At 37.0% G+C, this 20801-nt stretch overlaps 1 protein-coding gene across 4 annotated transcripts in view; it reads left to right on the top strand.

Annotated features, from left to right (window-relative positions):
* Positions 1-20801, top strand: part of ATRX (ATRX chromatin remodeler) — an 86467-nt gene that overhangs the window by 35101 nt on the left and 30565 nt on the right. For all 4 annotated transcript variants that reach the window (XM_080365397.1, XM_080365398.1, XM_080365399.1 and 1 more), the window contains 10 exons: positions 4029-4159; positions 4670-4849; positions 6525-6618; positions 7205-7313; positions 7880-8059; positions 8439-8580; positions 9756-9865; positions 14478-14624; positions 14831-15008; positions 20293-20430. In XM_080365397.1, coding sequence (XP_080221523.1) covers positions 4029-4159; positions 4670-4849; positions 6525-6618; positions 7205-7313; positions 7880-8059; positions 8439-8580; positions 9756-9865; positions 14478-14624; positions 14831-15008; positions 20293-20430 — 1409 coding nt within the window. The remainder of the gene's footprint in view (positions 1-4028; positions 4160-4669; positions 4850-6524; positions 6619-7204; positions 7314-7879; positions 8060-8438; positions 8581-9755; positions 9866-14477; positions 14625-14830; positions 15009-20292; positions 20431-20801) is intronic.

The raw sequence follows: 20801 nt of genomic DNA on the forward strand, positions 1-20801 counted from the left end.
GTGTAAGTTGATATGACCTAATTGGTGGTAATACATCATGATAATTAACTAATATTTGAAACTGACTTTCTAAGAAGAAAAATTATTTTCACAGTGGCGTTATCTCACCAAGATTTTTGTCAATCTATAAATGAGTGCATTGTATTGGCACTCTTAAAATTCACAAAAAAGCATGGTGCAAATTACTATGTGAATTTAACTCCACATCGTGAGAGGTTGCACCTACTATTGCATTTTTGCTGCAGTGTCTGAAGGATAATTCAGAGGAGTCCTATACTGTGATTAAGCAGCCCCTGGGCAACTTCCACTTTTGCCTGTCTTTTCTTAAAAATGTTTTCTTTAGCATAAGTCAAAAATACATAGTAACCAATTCATTTTTTTAAAATGTATATTGTTGGTGTCATTCTTACAAAGGTAAAATAGGTTTAAATCCTGATTTATGTAAAATCATACATATATACTGTTACTTTATTCTAGAGTTGGGGTTTTTTTTGCCCTGGTTAAGATTACAGTCCCATTCTGTAAGGCACATGTTGGGAAAATGGCCTTTATACAAATCTCACGATAGTTTAGATCAGGAGGAGAGGGACAGTATGACATGCTCGGGGTTACAGCAGATCAGTGGCAGAAATGAATGAAATGCAGAGATTTTATGGGTTTTTTTTTTACTACCTGAAGGCCTGTGCTGGAAGTCATACAGCTCTTGATGCTTCTTAATTAAATTTGTTTATAGTGTTCAACTGTTACATCTCGTTGGCCAAGAATGTCTTTTCTGACCTTGATCCAAGTAAATATTACGGTATCTTTTGATATTTATTGGTTTCTCTGGAAGAATATGCGCTAGGGAGTTTTCACACTATCATAGCTTGTTTTTCCGTGGTACTTGCAGTTTGATGTTAATGTGAATATCAAAATATTAAAGCTAGCATATGTAGTTTCTTAGCTTAGAAACCTGGTCACTCTAAGTAGGTTTATATCTTAAAATAGAAATGTGATATATTATCCTGAGCCACGTATAATTTAATTTAAAACCAGTTTGAAGAGTCCAGGACTTAATTTATTCTAATTCATATATGCCATTTGTTATATTAGTCATGTCAGATGCATTTACAAGTCTTAATCTGCTTCTGATATTGCTTACACTTTCAATTCCTATCAAATAGGTAGTTACATTAAAAATAGGAATCTTTCAAATTCTGAACATCTCAACAATGTTTGACATTTTTAGCCTAAAATCATGCCAGTATTACGCATTGAAGAGAATGTACCTTTTTTCACTAAACAGTTCCATCTGTTTGATTCAAAGCAGTTGAGTCTTTATCCTAGCTAAAAGGATATCTCTGATTTTCTATTGGAGTATAAAAGTAATAACTTCTTAATATTACTGTTAAGAATTAATTATCACCTGCAAGTTTACCCAGTCTGGTTGGTGGTTATGATGATGATTAGTAGGAAAATAACAGCATCTTCTGTTTATGGATAGTAGATGTTGTGCATGGTATTTTTAGGTGAATGATACGTTTGCTCCCCCCCCCCCCAAAAAAAATATTTCATAAAAGAACAAGTGAATGTGTATGTCATCATTTGTTAAGAACCAAAGCCAACCTTTGTTTAAAAATATGTAAATAAATTTTTAAAGGTGACCTGTATGAAAGGTAAGTATTGTTACACGCATGCAAGTTGTGTTCACTTTGCTAATGCAGTTGAGGACAGTCTAAAGTAAGTCAAAGGCAGTATTACTAGGCAATACTTTCAGGATTGAATATTGAAATTTTGCAGTTTTTTATTAGTGTTTCTGCCTTTTTTTTTTTTCCTTCCCCTCTTCCAAAGCAAAACTTTGGTGGTGATTGTTATTTTTTTAAACAAGAAAAGTAGCTAAACGGCTGCTGTCTGCATTTCCTGGAGCAGAATTCAAGGTTAATAATTTACATTAAAAGCTTTTAAAGAGGAGCCAACCTGTGCCAAGCAGTTTTGTTTTGAAGAAAGTTCTGACCGTTAAGAGATGGAAGAAATAAGGCTTAATTTCTTATATGAGAAGCTATATATTCCTGTTGCTGTTACACATGATTCGGTGGGTTTTAAAAAAAAAACAACAAAACACACCAGGAAAACAGAATCCCACAAAAAACCAAACCAACCCCCTCCCTAAGACCCTTTTCCAAGTCCTGGAAGGACCTAATGCAAAAAACATTTGGATGAAGATGTTACTTTATGACTTTAGTAAAGTTTTCATTGGGTTCACACTGTGATCTGTTGATGTATCTAGAACTAAAGCTTACCAAGAGTACTGCATTTTAAACTTAATAGTTTTTTTCTTTGCAAGCCATTTCTCAAAAGTGTGTGTGTGGGTGTTTTGGGTGCTGATGTAAACTGTGACGCTGGGCAATCTGAATTGTTTATTAAACCATTTTACTTCCATCTTCTAATAACAACTGAATATACTGCCACCAAAAAAACCAGGAAATCCTGTGTGAAGTGTTAGGAAAGATACTTTGGGAAAATTCCCTTTGAAAAGTTCCTTTGTTTTAGTGACGTTGAATGCTGAAAAATGAAATAGAGATTCCTTAAAACCTATTTTGTAGTGCTGTGTGTAAGTAACAATTATTTAATGCCTAAGAAGCTGTACTTAAGAAATCCCTGTTCCTTTGCCATTTCCCAGTGAGGCCTAGGTTGTGGTTCAGTTTCACGGGTTTTGAACTATTGTTTTGACTGGTATGAAAACTTTCCCATTCTGAACCATGTATATACAGTATACATTAATTCTCCTCAAAGGCAAGACAGACCAGATTTGACCCATACAAAAAAACCCGAAATTTAAAATTGACGACTGTGGAATGAAACTATAATATTTCTGATACTTGCTTGAGGAAGGCCTGGCTTCATGGTTTCAGGATTTTTTTTTCCCTTGGAAGTATGAATTCTCAGATAAGTCCACTATTTCCTGTGCTTTTCACATATCATTTTGTATTTTGCCTTGGATAGATTCATATAAGATTTTTATGTTGCAAAAGCATGTAAAGAAATCATTTTTCCATAGTAACTTGTACGTTATCTGAAAACATTCTTGGGCTGAAATGAAACTGAGAAGCTGAGCAAACAGTTGGTGGAACAGGAAATAAGATTGTAGTTTTTCCTTGAAATTTAGGTCCCATAATATTTGATAAAATGTTTTTGTGTGTATGTGTATGTACACATACCTTTTTTTTTTTTTTTTTTGCTGTCGTTGCTGTAAGGCGAGTGCTTGTAGTTAGGAGGGATTCAGTGTGCGTTTTTTTCCTGAGGCACTTCGTATCAGTTCATCTTGAGACGACATGAATTGCTTCAATTACTGCAGCATCTATTTTGCAGTAGGGTGGGCCCAAGCAATTAGAGTGGTAAACACAGTTGAAAGCAAGCTATTTAGAGGTAGGGTAATAAATTTTCTTTTTTTTTGAACCTGTACGTTAATGCATATTGTAGTAATCCTTTTCTCCTGGTTTAAAACGTGCGTTCAGTGATATGCTGTTTTTAAAACCATTAGTTTACATATACACTGGTCAAGTAGATTCAGTGCCTCAGGAAATTAATCACATTGAGTTAAATCAAGTAAGCATGATAACCATTTTTGGGATAATAATTTGAGCGTTAGGGTTTGGTCTGCAGCATCTTCATGTTCTTGTTAGTGATAGAATACATATAGGTGCTGTCCCAGAACTGACGAGAGTTCATCCAAACAAACCATGAATAAAATGAAAGTTTGTACGTTTTATACCCATCTCCAGTCTTGCTTAAAGCATTTAAATTCTTTTTTAAGAAGCATTATGCAGATTTGCTTTCTGAAAGCAAGTTAACGCATTATATTTTAACATGAGATTTTTGTGGATAGATCCTGTGTTGCCACAATGACTTTTCATCATGTCTTTTTTTTGTTCAACTTTCAAACCACCCCCCCCTTTTTTTTTAAGTTCTGAATGGTATAGGATTGCACTGATCATTCATAGATTTACTTGAACAATGGAATAAATAATTTTTTCTGTTTTACTTCAAAGAATTGCCAAGAAAATGCTTTTAGAAGAAATTAAAGCCAATCTTTCCTCTGATGAGGATGCATCTTCAGATGATGAATCGGATGAAAGAAAAAAGAAAACTGGAAAGCAAAATGAAAACGCAGGAGATGATGGTGAGCACCAAAAAGTATCTGGGAAAAAATGGTGCTGTAGCACCTGTCATAATTTCAAAGGTCACTGGGGAAAATGATCATAAAGTTTCTTCAGTTTTCAACAAAAAAAGTCATCGATGTTGATAGGTAGTTGCCAAATAGTCCAATGTACATGGTCATGAGGATTGTTATCTTTTTTGCTCTTCTCTAAGTGTATTTTTTTGTTAATAGTCTGATTTTTGTAACCAGTTCAAAAGTCCTAGTGATTTGTGAGGAATAATCTGTACAGAACAGTAAGACTTGCAAATGTATGGGAAAGATTTGTCTAACATACACCGTTATTGGAACAGACATTCCAAGTGTTCGGGCAGCATAAAATACCTAAAATTTGAGGAAACATTGGTATGTTGTTGCCCCCTTATTTCCTGGAAAAGCACAGAATTTAGCCTAAATTAATACAGATTTTAATTCTTGGCAAATTTAAGTAAGAAAAAAATGACCAGTGTGCATGTACTGACTTATCTCTGACAGAAGAGAATGAGAAGAAAGATAATTCTGAATCGGATTCAGAGGAAGAAGAATCAAAGAAGCCTAGATACAGACACAGACTGCTGAGGCACAAGCTGACAGTGAGTGATGGAGAGTCTGGTGAAGAAAAAAAGGTGAAACCAAAAGACAAAAAAGAAGGGAAACGCAGAAATAGAAGGAAAGGTACATAGTCCAGCTGTTTTGGTTTTTTCACATGTACTTGTTTCTATAACATAAGTTGAAAGCCTATCAGAATGGAGATCTGAAATCTCTGTAGTTTTAAAATCTCTGTATAAACTTTAATGTATTAAATCTAGAATTCACTTATCTGTGAATAATTGATAAATAATTTTATTGAGGCTGTTGAATACAAATGCAGCACTCTCCACTTAGTGTATCTTCTGAATTGGGTTAATCGTGTTTAGTCTTAGAATATTAATTTTAAATAACAGTGGCAAGGCCAGCATGTCTTAATTTGTGAAGATCAACCTTATGTAATGTCTCTCCTTAGTTTGGACTGTTAGTACGCCCTTGTGCATCAGACATGTCTCCATCCGAGTTCAAACTGTTGCAAGCTTTAGCTGAACACCAGATGGCACTGTGAAATGGTGCCTGACTTTGATTTGTCATTTTCATTGTTGGGTGTCGGAACAAGTCCTTTTGAACAGAGGAGTAGAACGATAGTAAAGATAAATGCTTACTGCCATGCTGGTCAGTGTAGGTGTTGATAGTATTTTGTGACCAGTGCAAGTAGGGGTGCACGGTACATTCCTGCTCTGTGTTGCACTAATGCTAGCCATCTTTTGCAGACTCCGTAGACTTTCCATAGACTAAAAGATGCAATGTGTTTTGTTTATAGTTTTCCTTCATGAAAACTCTTCATTTTTGTCTGAATGTATATTCATGCTTTTCCTCCCTTACTGAATTATAACTCTACCAACAACATGTCTTTCAAGATCAGTAATTGTAAATTACAGTGTCAACGTGCAAATAAAATGCAGCCAGAGTAATTCTCAGAATTCCTCAGCGTAAGTCTTCGGACTAGTCTTGGGTAGAACAACATAGTTTATTCCAGCTTGTTATTTTTTAGCCCTATTTTACCAGTATTATGTTCCCCCATGTATGTAAAACAATTCCTAAACCTTGTTACTCATAAAATAGTTACGCTTTCCACTGTCTTGAAGGTCAAACTGAAATTCTAAAGGTGCTAAATGTCATGCTGATCTTAATTGCCTATAAATGCGAGTGATAGCTCCTAAAAGTAGTTATAGAAGTATTACCTGCTAGTTCAGGTGTATTTTTAATTGTCTTTTGAGTCAGTTTTAAACTTGCATTACCTGAAGAAACTTCCAGCCACAAATACAGTAATATAATTGCATATATAGTTAGTAAATAAGGCTCGTTTGCATGATTTGTGAAGTATGATTATAAAATTACATCTAAAACATTTGAAACAAAAGTTTCTGTTTAACAAAAAATCATCTTTTGTTTGTTCAGCGCTCTTCCCATTTTGTTCTCTCCTCCTTGCCTGCTGTCTTTGAAATGTGACACTTTCTCATGTAATGTTTTCTGTCATTTCCTTGTAAACTAAGATGTATTAATGCATAAAGACCTCAAGTCTTGTTGGCATAACATGCCATCTGTCACGGCTCAGCTAGTGCTTACATGTTAAGCTTTTCTACGCCATACCCCTTATATACTTGTTGCTTCTTGTCAGTGGGTTTAATGGGTCTTACAGTGTCTGAAACAAACTTCTGCAGTGCTTGTTGTTCTTAAACAGCTTGTATAATTAGAAGATATGTAACGTTGCTAACTTTGCAATAATATTCAACATGAAATTATACTTCTGTTTGTAAAGTGAGCAGTGATGATTCAAATGACTCCGAGTTTCATGAATCTGCGGTTAGTGAAGAAGTCAGCGAGTCTGAAGACGACCAACGTCCACGAACAAGGTATAAGTAAAACTTAACTATGCTTAATCCTGGGTTTCATTTTGTTAAAAATGTTAAGTTAATTAGCAGATACCAAATTATTGACAAAGGTTTTAAGGACTTACCCAAAGTCTTTAACTTTTCACCATCTCAAAGTTAAAGACTTCGGATAGGTCCTTAAAACCTTTGTCAATAATTTGGTATCTGCTAATTAACTTGGCAGCAAATATGAGAAATTTTAATTTGTAGCACAATATGTGGTATACAGCATTTTGATGAGCCAGTATGAAAAACAGATTTAACAAAAAATGAGCATTTTTATGCCAAATGTGTCAAATGTCAATTGAGGAATGATGGATTGCAGTAGAAAAAGAATAAACAATTCTGAGATTCTTCAGGGTTGTCTGAAATAGACTGTTGCTGTGTGAGTCCCCTGAGTTGAGGGAGAGGAAGAAATTCAGAAGTAAACTCCTGGTTGCACAAAAAGAGTATGTTCCGGGTATATTGTGGTAATTAGCAATGTAATTCATGTACTTTTGTTACTGTTTGTCAGTGAGGCAATGAATGATTATTGTTAATCAGTAATACTGCCTGTGTTTTTTCATAGATCTGCCAAGAAAGCTGAGGCGGAAGAAAACCAGCGCAGTTACAAACAGAAAAAGAAACGAAGGCGTATAAAGGTTCAAGAGGATTCTTCTAGTGAAAACAACAATAAGGTACTGTACTGTGTTTTGAACTAATAAATAGGAAAAGGAGTTCCTGTCTCTTCTGCCAGCTGCTTAGATCTCAAACAACTCTGTATAAAGTACAGTAAAAAATTAAAACTTTTCTCAATGTTAAGTCAATGCTACAATTCATAAAACAGCACTGTTACGGAGAAAAACGGTCATGTTTAACTAAAACTATTTCCTGTTGTAGAAGATGACACAAATAGTAGGTTAAGGCTTTCCTAGTATTAGGGCTTATTTTCCTGTGTGGACTAGGTGATAGCTGATCTGATCTAGCACTACTGGAACAGAAAAATAGTTCTTTATTAATAGTCACTAGCTACTATAAAATGATAACAGTACCTTTAGTGCTGTCTTTGCATAGCTGGGCTTATCTTTAATACCTCAGAATACATTATAGTTCATCAGGCTGGCTAACTTGTTTTGAAAAAGTATCTTTTCTTATTAAGCTAAACGCCACCTGCATATTGTTGGGAGCTTGTCTAAAAATGAAGCATTTGATGGTCTGTGCCATAATTTTCTTCCTAATGCTTTATTTATTTAATTTGAAATAGAGTAATTCTGAGGGTGAGGACAATGATGATTCAAAATCTCCTGGAAAAGGCAGGAAGAAAATAAGAAAAATTATTAAAGATGATAAGCTTAGAACAGAAACACAAAATGCACTGAAAGAGGAAGAAGAAAGAAGAAAACGTATAGCGGAAAGAGAACGGGAAAGAGAGAAATTGAGAGAGGTATGTTCTGTTTTCTTTGTGAAATGCTAGGAAATTGATGATGATGTTTAAGACTACATATTTACCCTTAGTTAATTTGATAAGTAATTAAATCTCTGTAACCTTGTAAGCCACAAGTTTTATCTGTAGTTTCCTGCAGATTAATGCTGGTAAGTTTTGTTCAAGACTGCAGAGGTCTTTAGAAGTATGTGTCAGTTGCCTGCTGCTTTACTGGGGAAAAGCGCTCTCCCAAAGTAAGTTGTGATGCATAGTGAACAATTTAAGGTTTCTCTTTACTCAATAAATGGTGACTTCCAATTTTACTAAAGCTGGTGTCTGTAAAATGCTTGGTATTATTCAAATGTGCAGTATTCCTATGATGCCCTGTTTCTGCTTCTAGGTGATAGAGGTAGAAGATGCTTCACCTCTGAAATGTCCTATTACAACTAAGCTGGTTTTAGATGAAGATGAAGAAACCAAAGAACCATTGGTGCAGGTTCACAGGAGTATAGTTACCAGACTGAAACCACACCAAGTAGATGGTAAGGAAAGAGAATTTAATTTTTTTTTCCCCCTCCACTTACGCAGCACCTTATGCAACCTGAATTAGAATCCTAAGAAAATCTCCTTGGCAGGCAAATGCCAGGATGTCAGGTTTAATGCTTTATGTTTGGAACAGCTAAACAAAAGTAAATGAGATCAGCCATACCTGTTGTTTTACAAGCAAAGAACCTTAGAAATGTAAAGTTGGAAGGGTCCTCAGAATCACCCAGTTCTCTACACTGAGGGCAGAATCAAATTTATATTTACCTGTTCTATTGAGGAATTAGTATATTCACTTTTTGCAGTTTTCAGTGAAGTTTTAAAAATCTCTCTGTATTTTCCTGGCTTTCTTAACAGATTTTTTTTTTTTCCTGATACCTGACATGACTGCTCATCAAGCCAGCTTCTTTCTATATTCTGTTTCTAGTGGAGAAGGAAAAAAGGGGAATAACCAATTGTAATTTTCTTCACAGCTCATTCTGTTATTTTAAAATTTCCTCAAAGTTCATAATCTACAGCCATTTCAGTAAGGAACTTCGGGACTTGCTTCAGCTCTTAAAGGGAGGTGCCCTGAACCAGGCACAGCAGTGAAGTTGAAGCATCATCTGTGCTGAGTATAGCATAGTAGAACACAACTCCCCAATAAATACTGTAAAGAACAAAAAAAACCACCCAGCAGACCCTCATGCTGTTAATGCATTTTATTAATGTAGCATACATTTCCTTTCCTTTTTCAGCTGTCACAGTTCTTAACTTGACTTTTTTCCTCTTTAAGCATAGAACTTATATCTGATTTGTCTTGGCAGAATTTTTTCGAGTTTGTATCAGATAATGTTGCTGATTTACTGAGAATCATTTTAGTCTTTTCATGAGGTCCTTGCCACTTTTTGTTCTGTCTCCTCTTTTCTCCCTGTCCCCAAGATCACAATCATCTGCAGTCTGCACAGTAATATTTTCTGACCCAGGTGCCACATCTTCAGTGAAAACTGTGAATATAATTACGTTCAAGACAAAAGATGGTCCCATGTACAACCCATTGGACAGAAATGTATCAATAATTACCCTGAGCGCTGCTTTTCTAAGAGTTACTATGATGTTACAGGGATCACACCTATCTCTTGTGAACTTTACTAAAATGAACATTTAATAAGAAAGTTTTCAATATTTTCTTCAGGTGTTCAGTTCATGTGGGATTGCTGTTGTGAATCTGTAAAAAAAACAAAGACATCTCCTGGTTCTGGATGCATTCTTGCTCACTGTATGGGTCTGGGGAAAACATTACAGGTAAGAAACAAAAGTCTTTTTTCTGATCTGTAGTTTACTCTCAAAAGTTGGTCCAGCAGAAGTTAATGACTTTCAGAACATAGTGAAGCTTACTGTTTCCTAGGCAGTGACTCGATGAGGGTTGCTGGAGATAAACATTTTGTAACAAGGTCTTGAGAAAGAAGTTGTGTTTTGTAGTATACAGCTGTGAAAGTTGTGATACACACCTGTGCTTTCTCTGCTTTTAAAATATCTAAAATTAGATTAGGTAATCATTGTTATACATGTGAAAAGATTATATTTAGTTGTAGGTGATGTGTAGCTCTTTTGCAACTCCGAACAAGCTAATAAAAGCTGGTAGGATACAGGCTTCAGGAAGCTATGTTTGTAAGACAGTTTAATAATCTGAAGCAGACTGTGGGTTTTACTGTGTTCCTCATTCATTTGTTGTTCCTTATTTTCCTCAGTGGTTTTTCAGTTAATTTGTTGCATCGATAAAGCAGAGGTTTATTTATGGTTTGGGACTTTTTTGTTTGGTTGGCTTTGGTTATGCCAGACTTCCAGTGTCTAAAGTCAGATGGTTTGCGTTTTAATGTAAAATGTTTTGTTACAATTTAGACTTTTCCAGGTTGAGGGACAGGGGGCATTTGTTTTCTATTTCAGTAATTGTCCATATGTACTTTCATATTTTTGAGTCTTTGTGCATCACAAGCAGTTAAGACCAGAAACCTTCATTGCCTTGGCAGTTAACTACAGGGCATACTTTCAACCCATTTTTCACTTCTTTATTTCTTTTCTTTGGCTTTACTGTTCTTTGCTTCCTGAGATCTTCAGGTTCGAGCCTTCATTGTCACTTCAGCGCATGTTCCTTCTCCTTTACACTGCTGAAGACTGCTTTGCAAAAATCTTTAAACCAGGATATTGTAGTATTTCTTAAAAAAATTTTCCATATTTCTCGGTCTGATACAGGTGGCTTTTCTGCCATATTGAAAGTTGCGTAGTGAGGAAGTTACCATTTCCGTTAGTCTTTAGATGAAGCTCAGTCCCCATCTTAAAATGTTGCTTCTGAAACCGATCAGTCAAGCAGTTGCTGTAAAAGTTCTTCTCAAAAGCTCTTTTTCTTGGGCCTCGTATAATCATTGCAGGCCTCAGAAGAAGCTTATGCCCTTGACCTTCAAAAGAGGTAAAAGATCAAAACCAATTTTCTTAAATTCCCTGCATCTCAGTATTCATGCTAGTACCGTTCAGGGTAGTCAGGAATGTTGAATCCCTTTCGCATTTGCTTGTTTCCAAGCACCTATCATCATAAATTGAGGTTTTGCATTTGGCCAGACGTAGCATCACCACAAATACTGTGAGCAGGGAGCTGGGGTGAGTTCCCTGTCCTGCTGCTCTGCTGCCCAGTCTGTTCCCAAGTACTCCTTTAGCAGAAGACATTTGACAGAAGAACCTTTCCTTCTGATTCTGGGGAAGAGAAAAAAGAGAAGTGTTTGAGAACTCTGAAGAAGAAAGAAGGGCAATGACCTTATCTATGCTTGAAAAGGCCCTCAGAAAAGCAGGGCTGCTTGGGTCTCCCTGTCATTGGCCTCTGATGCTGCGTTTCCTCATTTCTGGAGGAGGGAGATACTCCCATACCTTTATCTCAGGACAGCTGGCCAGTGAAACAAATTACTGTGAACCTTTCTGATCTCTGACTTGAGCAAAATCATGAGAAATCTAACTTGCCACTTCTGCAGGCATGGGAATTGATCAGACCCAATTTCAACTTGGGGTCAGTCAGGGCCTTCCTATGCCAGGAGCGGTTCTTGGCCATCAGGTTCACTCAACAGGAGCTCTGCCTGGTGCTCCCAGCATGTGACCGGCCAGTCTAGATCACGTTAGCAGCCAGCACTTGCTCAGCACTTCCTTCTGAATCTTTCTTCCCATGCTCCAAATGTGGATGCACTTACTTCCTGGAGGGCAGTCTCCTTAGCGTGGTGATGGTGGTTCTCAAAGAGGTTATTTTCTTCCTACAGTGAGGATGGGATCCTCAAAACATCTGTGAGGAAATGCCATTTCACCATCCTCTTCCATCTTGGTCAGTTGTGGTAGAAGCTTCCCCATGGGACTGGGGAGCCCTATTGCCTGACCCGAGGGCTCAAGATATGTCCATGCGTAGAGAGGTCAGTATATCAGTGTACGGGAATTCCAAACTGTATGAAAGATGTCTTAAGATTGTTGTGCCATAGCTGAATTCATGCTCTGCAGGTAACAATAGGTAGCTTTATGACCTTGTCAGGCACTTCACAAACAAAACGCTGTAAGATCCTGCTGACAAGCTGTGAGTATTGACACTTACGTTTGGAATGGGCTGTCTCAGTAGTTTTTACTCTCGGTAGTGTTCACATCTGCCATCTTAGTTGGTGTTTGGCATAGGTTGTGCACCTGGATTCTGTAAGATAGCAGACTTGACTTGTCTTGAAGGCTTTCATTAATATTTTTGGAGATTTGAAATGTGCTTCAAGAGAAAATCTTCAGAGGGACTCTAGCAGGAGGTGAATGCTACTCTGCTAGCGTTAGGTATGCCCTGCTGGGTCAGATGGCTTCAGTATTCTTGCATCTTCCCTGTAAACCATTGCTACCCAGGGTTTTTCAAAAAGTGAAGTTACGTGACAAAGACCTAATCCTGTTCTCCTCTGACTTAATTTAGTTAAATTTTATTTTGGACTTTCTGATCCTGAGGATCATCTTTCTTGACCTGCAAATTGCAGGATATAGTTCTGGAGTGCGTAGGCTGGTGTAACGTCTTCAGGTTCTTTAGATCCCCTAGATTCCTCTGCAAAGAACAGGCTCAAGAGAAGCTTGGGGTTTGTGGCTTTCTGATTTTGGTGGGGTTTTGTTGGTTGTGGGTTTTTTTTTGAGTAACACAATGTTCTCGATGATCAGAGGCACTGTGGTCATGCACTGTATGTACTGTTTAGGTAAAACAAGCTGCAGCCTTGGCTGTTTGTGGTGCACAGCATGTGGGCAGTGTTTAAGAACTCCAGCTGCAGTATATATAGCTTTGCTTTGTTTATGGAAGTTGGGGTGACAGGCACAGTATTTTGAAAATCTGCAATCCTGTAGAAGAGAGCTTTCATACATACTTTGAAAATCACCTTTGAAGAGTGTATTTGTACGTGCTTATGGTTCTTCAGGTTAATTACACCTTTTACTGGAGGTTTGCAGTGTTTGGCAGAGCTGTTGTGCTTTAGTGTAGCAATGCAGTCTAGGGGACTTTGTACGCTTACACTTTGTATACTTCAGTTTGATGAAATATTTTACAGCAGATGGTATTTTTGTATGTGATCCAGATGTGTTCATGACATTGGATTTGCCTGTAACGCCTTGATAGTCTCAGAGCCACAGTTACAAATATGTGTCAGGTATTTTTATGTCCAGTGTTTGTAGCTTAGGTAGTTGTTTTTTCCCTTGTGGTCATTTGCCAGTCCTACTGTACTCTCTAATGCCGTTTGTTGTTTGGCTCTTAAAAGAGCTAAATCAGCAATAGGTTTTAGCAGACTTTGCAAACTGCAGAGAAGAATGTCAGTGAAGGATTGGGGAAATAAGGCAATTAGGGAGTTGCTGGCTGTCCAGGACATAGGACTTCCGTGATTACTCTTCAGGGGTAGTTTTTGCATCTGAACATGAGATGCTTTTGTCTTGATCGCATAATCACTAGTAATTCCTTTCGTATCGCAACATCTAAAAGCAGTCTGTGGCCCAAGCATGTTTTTCCATTTTCTGAGAATAATCACACAGTTTGAAATTACTTTGATCAGTGTATTAAATCAGAGTTGCCAGATACCAAGATTTGCTCCGGAAAGAGCTTTCTGGATGTTGTACAGTATGTGGATGAGTGCAGTCTTCACCAATAGAAGTCTGGTGTGAGAGCTGGAGCTGCCATGGGACTACTGATCCTTCTGCTCCCAGGTGTTTACAGGTTACCTCTAGTCCTGCCTTTATTTGCTGCTGCTCAAAACCAGGCAGCCCAGCAGAAATACTGAGGGCATCGGAATATTTTAAGTTTTTTTCCCAGGCCTGAAGGAGGTGTTATCATTTGCATCATAGAGCCAGTCTGGCTGCAGGGTGAATACTTGGAAAGTGATTCAATAACCTGCTTCAGAGCTCTTTGGAGGAAATTTACCAATATGTTGAAAAAATGTGGGAAATGTTGATTTAAGACTGAAGTTCACTTTCAAGAAACCTGATATATTTATGAAGTCCAAAGAGGTGAAGTTACTTAATGTGTGGGACAGGTATTGGGAGGAAACTTTAAAATGGCCTAGTAGAAATTTCTAGTTTATGAAAATGATTGGTGAAATGTATAGGGAGGGTTCCTTATTTACACAGTCGTTCAGCAATCTGATACAACTCAAAACTGCATGCATCTTGGTATGTGAAGGATGTACGCAGCCATATAATGCAGAGTAATAAGTGTATGACTTCAAAATACATGTGTATTAAATTTTAAGCAGCAAGTTATTTAACAAAGAAAATGTTGAAACAAGACTGTTGTTGGTAAGTTCTATCTGTGAATATACTTGTCTATTTCTTTGCTACTGTTTAATACTCAGTGTTTTATTTGGCATTTTGTCTGTTTTTTCTCTCACAGGTAGTAAGCTTTCTTCACACAGTCTTGCTGTGTGACAAGCTGGATTTTCGGACAGCTCTGGTAGTGTGTCCACTAAACACTGCCTTGAACTGGTTGAATGAGTTTGAAAAATGGCAAGAAGATTTAGAAGATGACAAAAAACTGGAGGTATAAGACTTAAACAAGTATTTGAAAACAAAATAACTGAACGGTTTACATAATTAGGAAGCTCCACCACTCAAAATACAGGCTAAGGAATGTACTTTAAGTCTGTGAAAAATCTACTTGTATTAATAAGCCTTAGGCATTTAAAAGTTACCCCAGTACTTCAGTATTTTAAGAGAAGTTCAAGCATATTTTTCCCCCTTTGAAAGGTTTGTGAACTAGCAACTGTGAAACGCCCTCAAGAGAGAGGCTATATGCTCCAGCGTTGGCAAGATGAAGGAGGTGTGATGATAATAGGCTATGAGATGTATCGTAACCTTGCACAAGGCAGGAACGTGAAGAGTCGAAAACTTAAAGAAATATTTAATAAAGCTTTAGTTGATCCAGGTAAGTGAAAATTAAGGTATGCATTATATATATTGTACTTCCTAGTTTATGTATATGAGCTGAGTAATCTTGCAAATGGAAATCTGTTGGGCAAATGATTTTAAACAATAACGTTGGTAAGATTTATCACATTTTCTTTGTTGGCTTTTGTTGAGATACAGGAATGGTTCTTCAGAAACTACCCCATCTGCTTTTGTAAACAGACTTCTGTAACAGTCTTTTCTATTAGATCAAAGACAGAAATGACAGCTAGCATTGCTTTCTTTGCGAGGTGATTTGAAGTGACTCTGGAACCTAACATTATTTTAATCTGCTGATTTGTTGCAGCCACAAGCTGCTTTATCCTTGATAGAAATGTGTTGTTGAGGAAGCAACTACGCATGGAAAACAGTTGAGAATGTACTTTAGAAGTGTGAACAAACAAGTGTTAATTAAGTGCTAATTGAATCGATTGCAGATAAAACACTTGATTAATTTTTCAGTCTTAAAGAAACGGATGTCTGGTTTAAGGGCAGCTGAACTGAGTGAACTTGAAAAGTAAGCACTTGAAAATATTCCAAGCTGATATAACCAGTCTGTCAGGTGGTCACTAAAAAGAACTAAAAATACTAGGATTAGCAAGTTTCACCAAAATAGCAAAATTTCCCTACAAATTCTGAATTGGCAATTGATCTCTGAAAACAAGTTATGTTTATACAGTGTGCAGTAAACCTCAAAAACTGTTTTTAGAAGGCACCTTTGCTGTAACTTGGTATTTCTCTTTAAATTAGGAATGCTGATACAGTAGGTAGGGTAAATGGCTTCTTTGATTCTGGAGATAGGTTTTCTTGGGTTTTATTTACTGGGCTGGGCTTCAGGTTTCTTGACAAGTGTGTGGCTGATACTCTTTTCTTTGTTTTTTTCTTTTTTTTTTTTTTTTAATCTGATTGAAATGCAGCATTGGTCTGGTTTGTAATTGTACTTGGTGAGCTTGATTTTGTGAAGTCTCAAATAATAGGGCTGTGGATTTTGTTCTGTTAGACAAAAGGGATTCTTCTAATGGGAAAAATAACTTTGTGATTGTTGGCATTGTCCAGTTGGAATTGGCATCTCCAGCTCTGCAGAAAGCCTGTCTGAGCAGCTAAAACATTAATTTTTCTGCCAGTTTGACTAAATCGTATAATTGCTGTGGAGTCAGTAGCTGTACAGTAGTCAGTACAGTAGCTGATAAACTATTTTTGTGATCATGTTGAACCTGCATACATTATTTAATCAATTAAGAAAACACGCTTCTTGCCAGTGGGTTTTCTGACTCCTTCTATTAATGTGGCAGTTACTAAAAGTAATAAAAAAAAATTAAAGAGCGGGGTGGGGAGAACACTGCTGTCCGTCTTATTTTGTACCTGGTTTGCTCAGGATGTTGCAGTTGTTGAGAAAATTGCTAAGTTAAAACTAGAGAAGAAAAGGTGTGAACTGCTGTCTTGAAGTAGCAGTGACAGGGGAGTAGCTTTGTATTCAGCAGGTCATGTTCTGGTGCAACGATGAAATAAAATGTTATACGCTTTTACAGTGATGGATTTTTATGGTGTTTATTCCTTGTGAAAAGTGTAAGGGAAGCTAAACATAGGGGTTGTTACCACGTGTCTTTTTAGTAGTATTGTCCCTTCCTTTGTGGATTGTTATTTATGTAACTTCAAAAATACTGGGCTGTGGAGTGAGGTGGCCTGTTGAGCACGTGATTTTATGGAGGAGACAGTGATGTGTGTAACCTTCCCTGTCCCATCTCTTGTCAATCTCTTGGTTTTTACATCCTCCTTAGAGGTGTGGTTCTGCTATACTTCCAGACATCTTTAGACAGCTTAGGACTCAGGATAGAGCAGTGTTTGTCATTAGGTTATTGACTTTTGTAGATTTAATCAGGTTCAGAAACTGCAGCACATTGAACGTTGAATTGGATAATTCCCTGTGAACCTGTTACTCTCTTCTACTCTCTTCTTGGACTAGTTGGTTGGTAGGATGGTATCAGACCGTTAGGAAAACTAACGTTAAGATAACTCTGTAATTATTTTCGTGTTGCTTCCCATCTTTCCTTATTTTAACTAATTACAAAAAGACAGACATGTTCATCTGTTGTTACCCATTAGTTTTTGGAGACGTTTGGATTCGCTAAATTGATGAGAAGTATTTTGCAATGACCATCATTTGTTTCTTGCTGTCTTCGTGAATCACAGCACTGGCAGTATAACAGGCTGACAGTAAGAGTTGTGAAGCTGTATGCTGGCTTACTGCTGTGACTGTAAATAGGAAACCCGGTTCCTCTGGGAGCATTTTTAATTTAAAAAGTTGCAAATTCGGTATTTGAGCGATAATTTAATGATATGTGTCTGGTTAAAATGAATACTGCTAGGGTAGATGTATTCTATAGTAGAAGCTTGTATTGCACTGTATACTCTACGGAAGAGGGGACCAGAGAGGGAAGGTTTAGCCAAAGTTTATGGGTGGAGGAGTGATTTCATTAATTAACTAGCTCTGCTATGTGAAATAATAGCAGGATTATATATGCATGGAGAGCAACAAATGGTTTCCCATAATGCCTTGTGCAGCTGATGAAATGCTGTTGTGTTTATTGATAGCTGTTGTGCTTTGCTCGCAGCATTTTAATAACTATATTTTTTTTTGCTTGCTGCTACTAATAAAAATTCCATTACTGTTTAACTTGGAAACTGCTCTTTAATTGGCAGTTGTATAAAGCAGACAAGTTCTTGTAGACTTCAGAGGAGGAGGAGAACCGTGTGTATATCTATGTATCTATCACTGAGTATTTTTAATGTATATCAATATATTAACAAGTGTAAGTACAGTAAGAAGGTTAAGAAGATGAAGACTGTGATCTTTGAGGACAGATTGAAAGACTAAAGTTTTTCAGCCTAGAAGTCAGACAACTAAGCTGACATTTTCCACCATGTAAGGGCTGGTTACTGAAAGGACTGTTATCAGTTGGTTTTTCATCAGTTGGAGAAAGGAAAGGGCAGAACTTACTCTGATTTGCAGCAGAGATCATTTAAATTAGGTATTGCACTGTGTTTTAGCAAGAGAGAGAGGTCATGGAGTTTCCTATTTCTGTCCAGGAGGATAGGTCCCTTTCTTATAACTCTGATCTCAGGTGAAGTAGACTAAATGATCCCTTGAGGTCCCTTTAAGCTTTACATTCCTTTCGAATATAAGAAATGTTCTGTCCATAATGAATTGCATTTATGTTTTTTAAGAACAAGGAAAAAACAAAAAAATTTATGAAAATCCCTGCCACTGAATTGTAGCCGAGATGTTAGTTCAAGATACCAATGCTACATGCCTGCCAAACAAACCATGAAAAATTTTACAAAGGTAGTTTATTCATATTTTACTATCATTTGCTTACTCTAAACAGCAGCTTTTCAGGTGGATTTTTGGTTTGTTTTTTTTTAACTAACCAGTTCATGTTCACAGTCTTCACTGAAATTGATTTCTGGGATATCTGCACAATTTTGATTGCTGTCTATTATTAAGACTTCATTGTCCTTCTCTAATGTACTTTGATTCCAGTTGTAAACATAATGTACTAGACCAAATCTATTTCTGAGAATGATGTATTAATGTGCAAGCTGTCACATCTGGTGGGGAGATGTTGCAAATCCTTGCCAGTGCTGCAGTTCTAGAAAACTGCTCCAAACCATCTCAGTAGTACTGCGCGCTGGGTGAACTTGTGAGATCCTTGCTCTTCAGGAGATACTAGGACAAGGACTAGAGAAGGCTCTGTCACTATTAAGAGGTGTTTACCTAAAATTAAAGGAAGGCTTTGTGTATAGCCACTCAGTGTTTTGCATGCTGTCAAAACTAGGGAAGGTACAAAAACTGTGACATACTGTGGGGCAATGTTTCTTTGGCAGGTGTGAAAACTCAGAAATACATAGGCTTGGATAAGTCTAAGTGTGTTTAGAATTCATATGTGGACTTCAATAATTGTCTTCTAGACTTGGTTAAAGACATTGGTTTTCTGCTTGGGAGAATTCTGGATTCCTTTTCTGTTAGCATATAAGATGCATATCACTTTGACACTTAGCATGGCACGATGAAGATGACCGGCACTGGCATTAGGTCATGCAAGTGGTCAGAGGTGTAATTGATACTCTGTTGATCATTGTCTAGAGTGAACTTCCTTCTTTACAAGGCAGTTTAAAGTTAGTCTGAGGAAAACTGTTCTAAGTTATAAAAGGTGAGATTGTCCATGCTGATAAATACTCCTTTGACACCTCAAGTATCAGCCTTTTTAGAGCTGAATGGATGAACCCAGCTGATGGCTTTGTATAGTGTTTTTCAAAGGTACATAAACTTGACTTCAGCTGACTTCATTCATGGTTTATAGTACTAGAATTGAGATAGAGTTTAGATCTAGTAAAGCATTCATTCAGAGTTACTAGTTGGATCCTTACACTTCTCCTTTCAAGGAAAAAGGTACCAGAAATTGCCCTAAATCTGAAAAGCATTAGGATGTGTAAGTCTGTTCTGCCAAGTTTGCTATTATTTATCTTAAACCCCAAATTGTAACACTTAAAAATACAGAAGAGTTTGCGTTGTGTACTGTGGAAATGTATTGTGCTGTGCTTTTGACATTCCTTGTGCCTAAATAACACCTAAAATAACAGTCTGTAATCTTTGGGTTTATCTTCCGGAAGGAAGCTGAGGAGATTTCTATGGTGACTTTTCAGCTGCAAGCTGGTATTCACTTGTCTGTGATTCAGATCAGATTTGATTGTGTCTTATCTTAGGTAAGACTGATTGCACTGTTTACCCCTATTGATACTGACTTCTTGCCTTAATGAAAAATTACTGGTTATCTGATTTTTGGTTTTCTTTAGAATTGAGCGAACACCAGTAGATGGCAGCCTGAGCTGCATTTAAGGCACAGTTTTATGAGGTTTTTACAGGGTGAATGGAAATGTAGACATGCACACGCTAGCTGCATGGATAGATAATTTTTATAAGAATATGAATATATATATATATATATATATAAAAAAAAATAATCCTTCCCGTGAAGACTTTACAAGCAGCAGCCTGTAGTTTACCAGAATGGCTACTGTGAATGCTTGTGCAAATGTTGAATGAGAACCTTAACTGAGCTAAAAAAAACCCACCACAAAACACACACACAAAAGTTAAAAAACCCCACTTCATAAAACTAATAGAACAAATTTTTCATTCTTTAGGCTGCCAGATTCTTTGTGGTTGTAAAAGATGGAAGAGATCTAATGTTATTTCTTTCTAGGCCCTGACTTTGTTGTTTGTGATGAAGGGCACATACTAAAAAATGAAGCATCTGCTGTTTCTAAGGCAATGAATTCTATTCGATCTAGGAGAAGAATAATCCTTACAGGAACACCACTGCAAAATAATCTTATAGAATGTGAGTACTTGTCTGGTTTAAGTGTTTATTTCCTTAAATATACTTTTGCCTTTCAGCAATATATAGATGGATTTAGCTTGATTAGAAGAAAATAATTTGATACAGTGAAGCTGTTTGTTACATTTCTCTGTCTGAAAAAACCCTAACGATCTGGTTTTGTATTTTGCATTTTAAGTCATTGTGTCAAGATGTGGCTCCATGATGGTTTAAGCCAAATTAAAATGAAGCTGTTGGGAAGGTGGCCTCTCCTCCATCTTTCCCTTGATGTGGCCATACATATATCTGATTCCTCAGGGAGCCTGTATAAGGAGTATCAGAAAACCAGCAATGCAGGAGTGAATAGCTTTCTGGCAGTTTAGTTCCTTGATCTG

The sequence above is a fragment of the Falco punctatus genome (assembly GCF_963210335.1).
Source record: "Falco punctatus genome assembly, chromosome: 15".
Classification (NCBI taxonomy): domain Eukaryota; kingdom Metazoa; phylum Chordata; class Aves; order Falconiformes; family Falconidae; genus Falco; species Falco punctatus.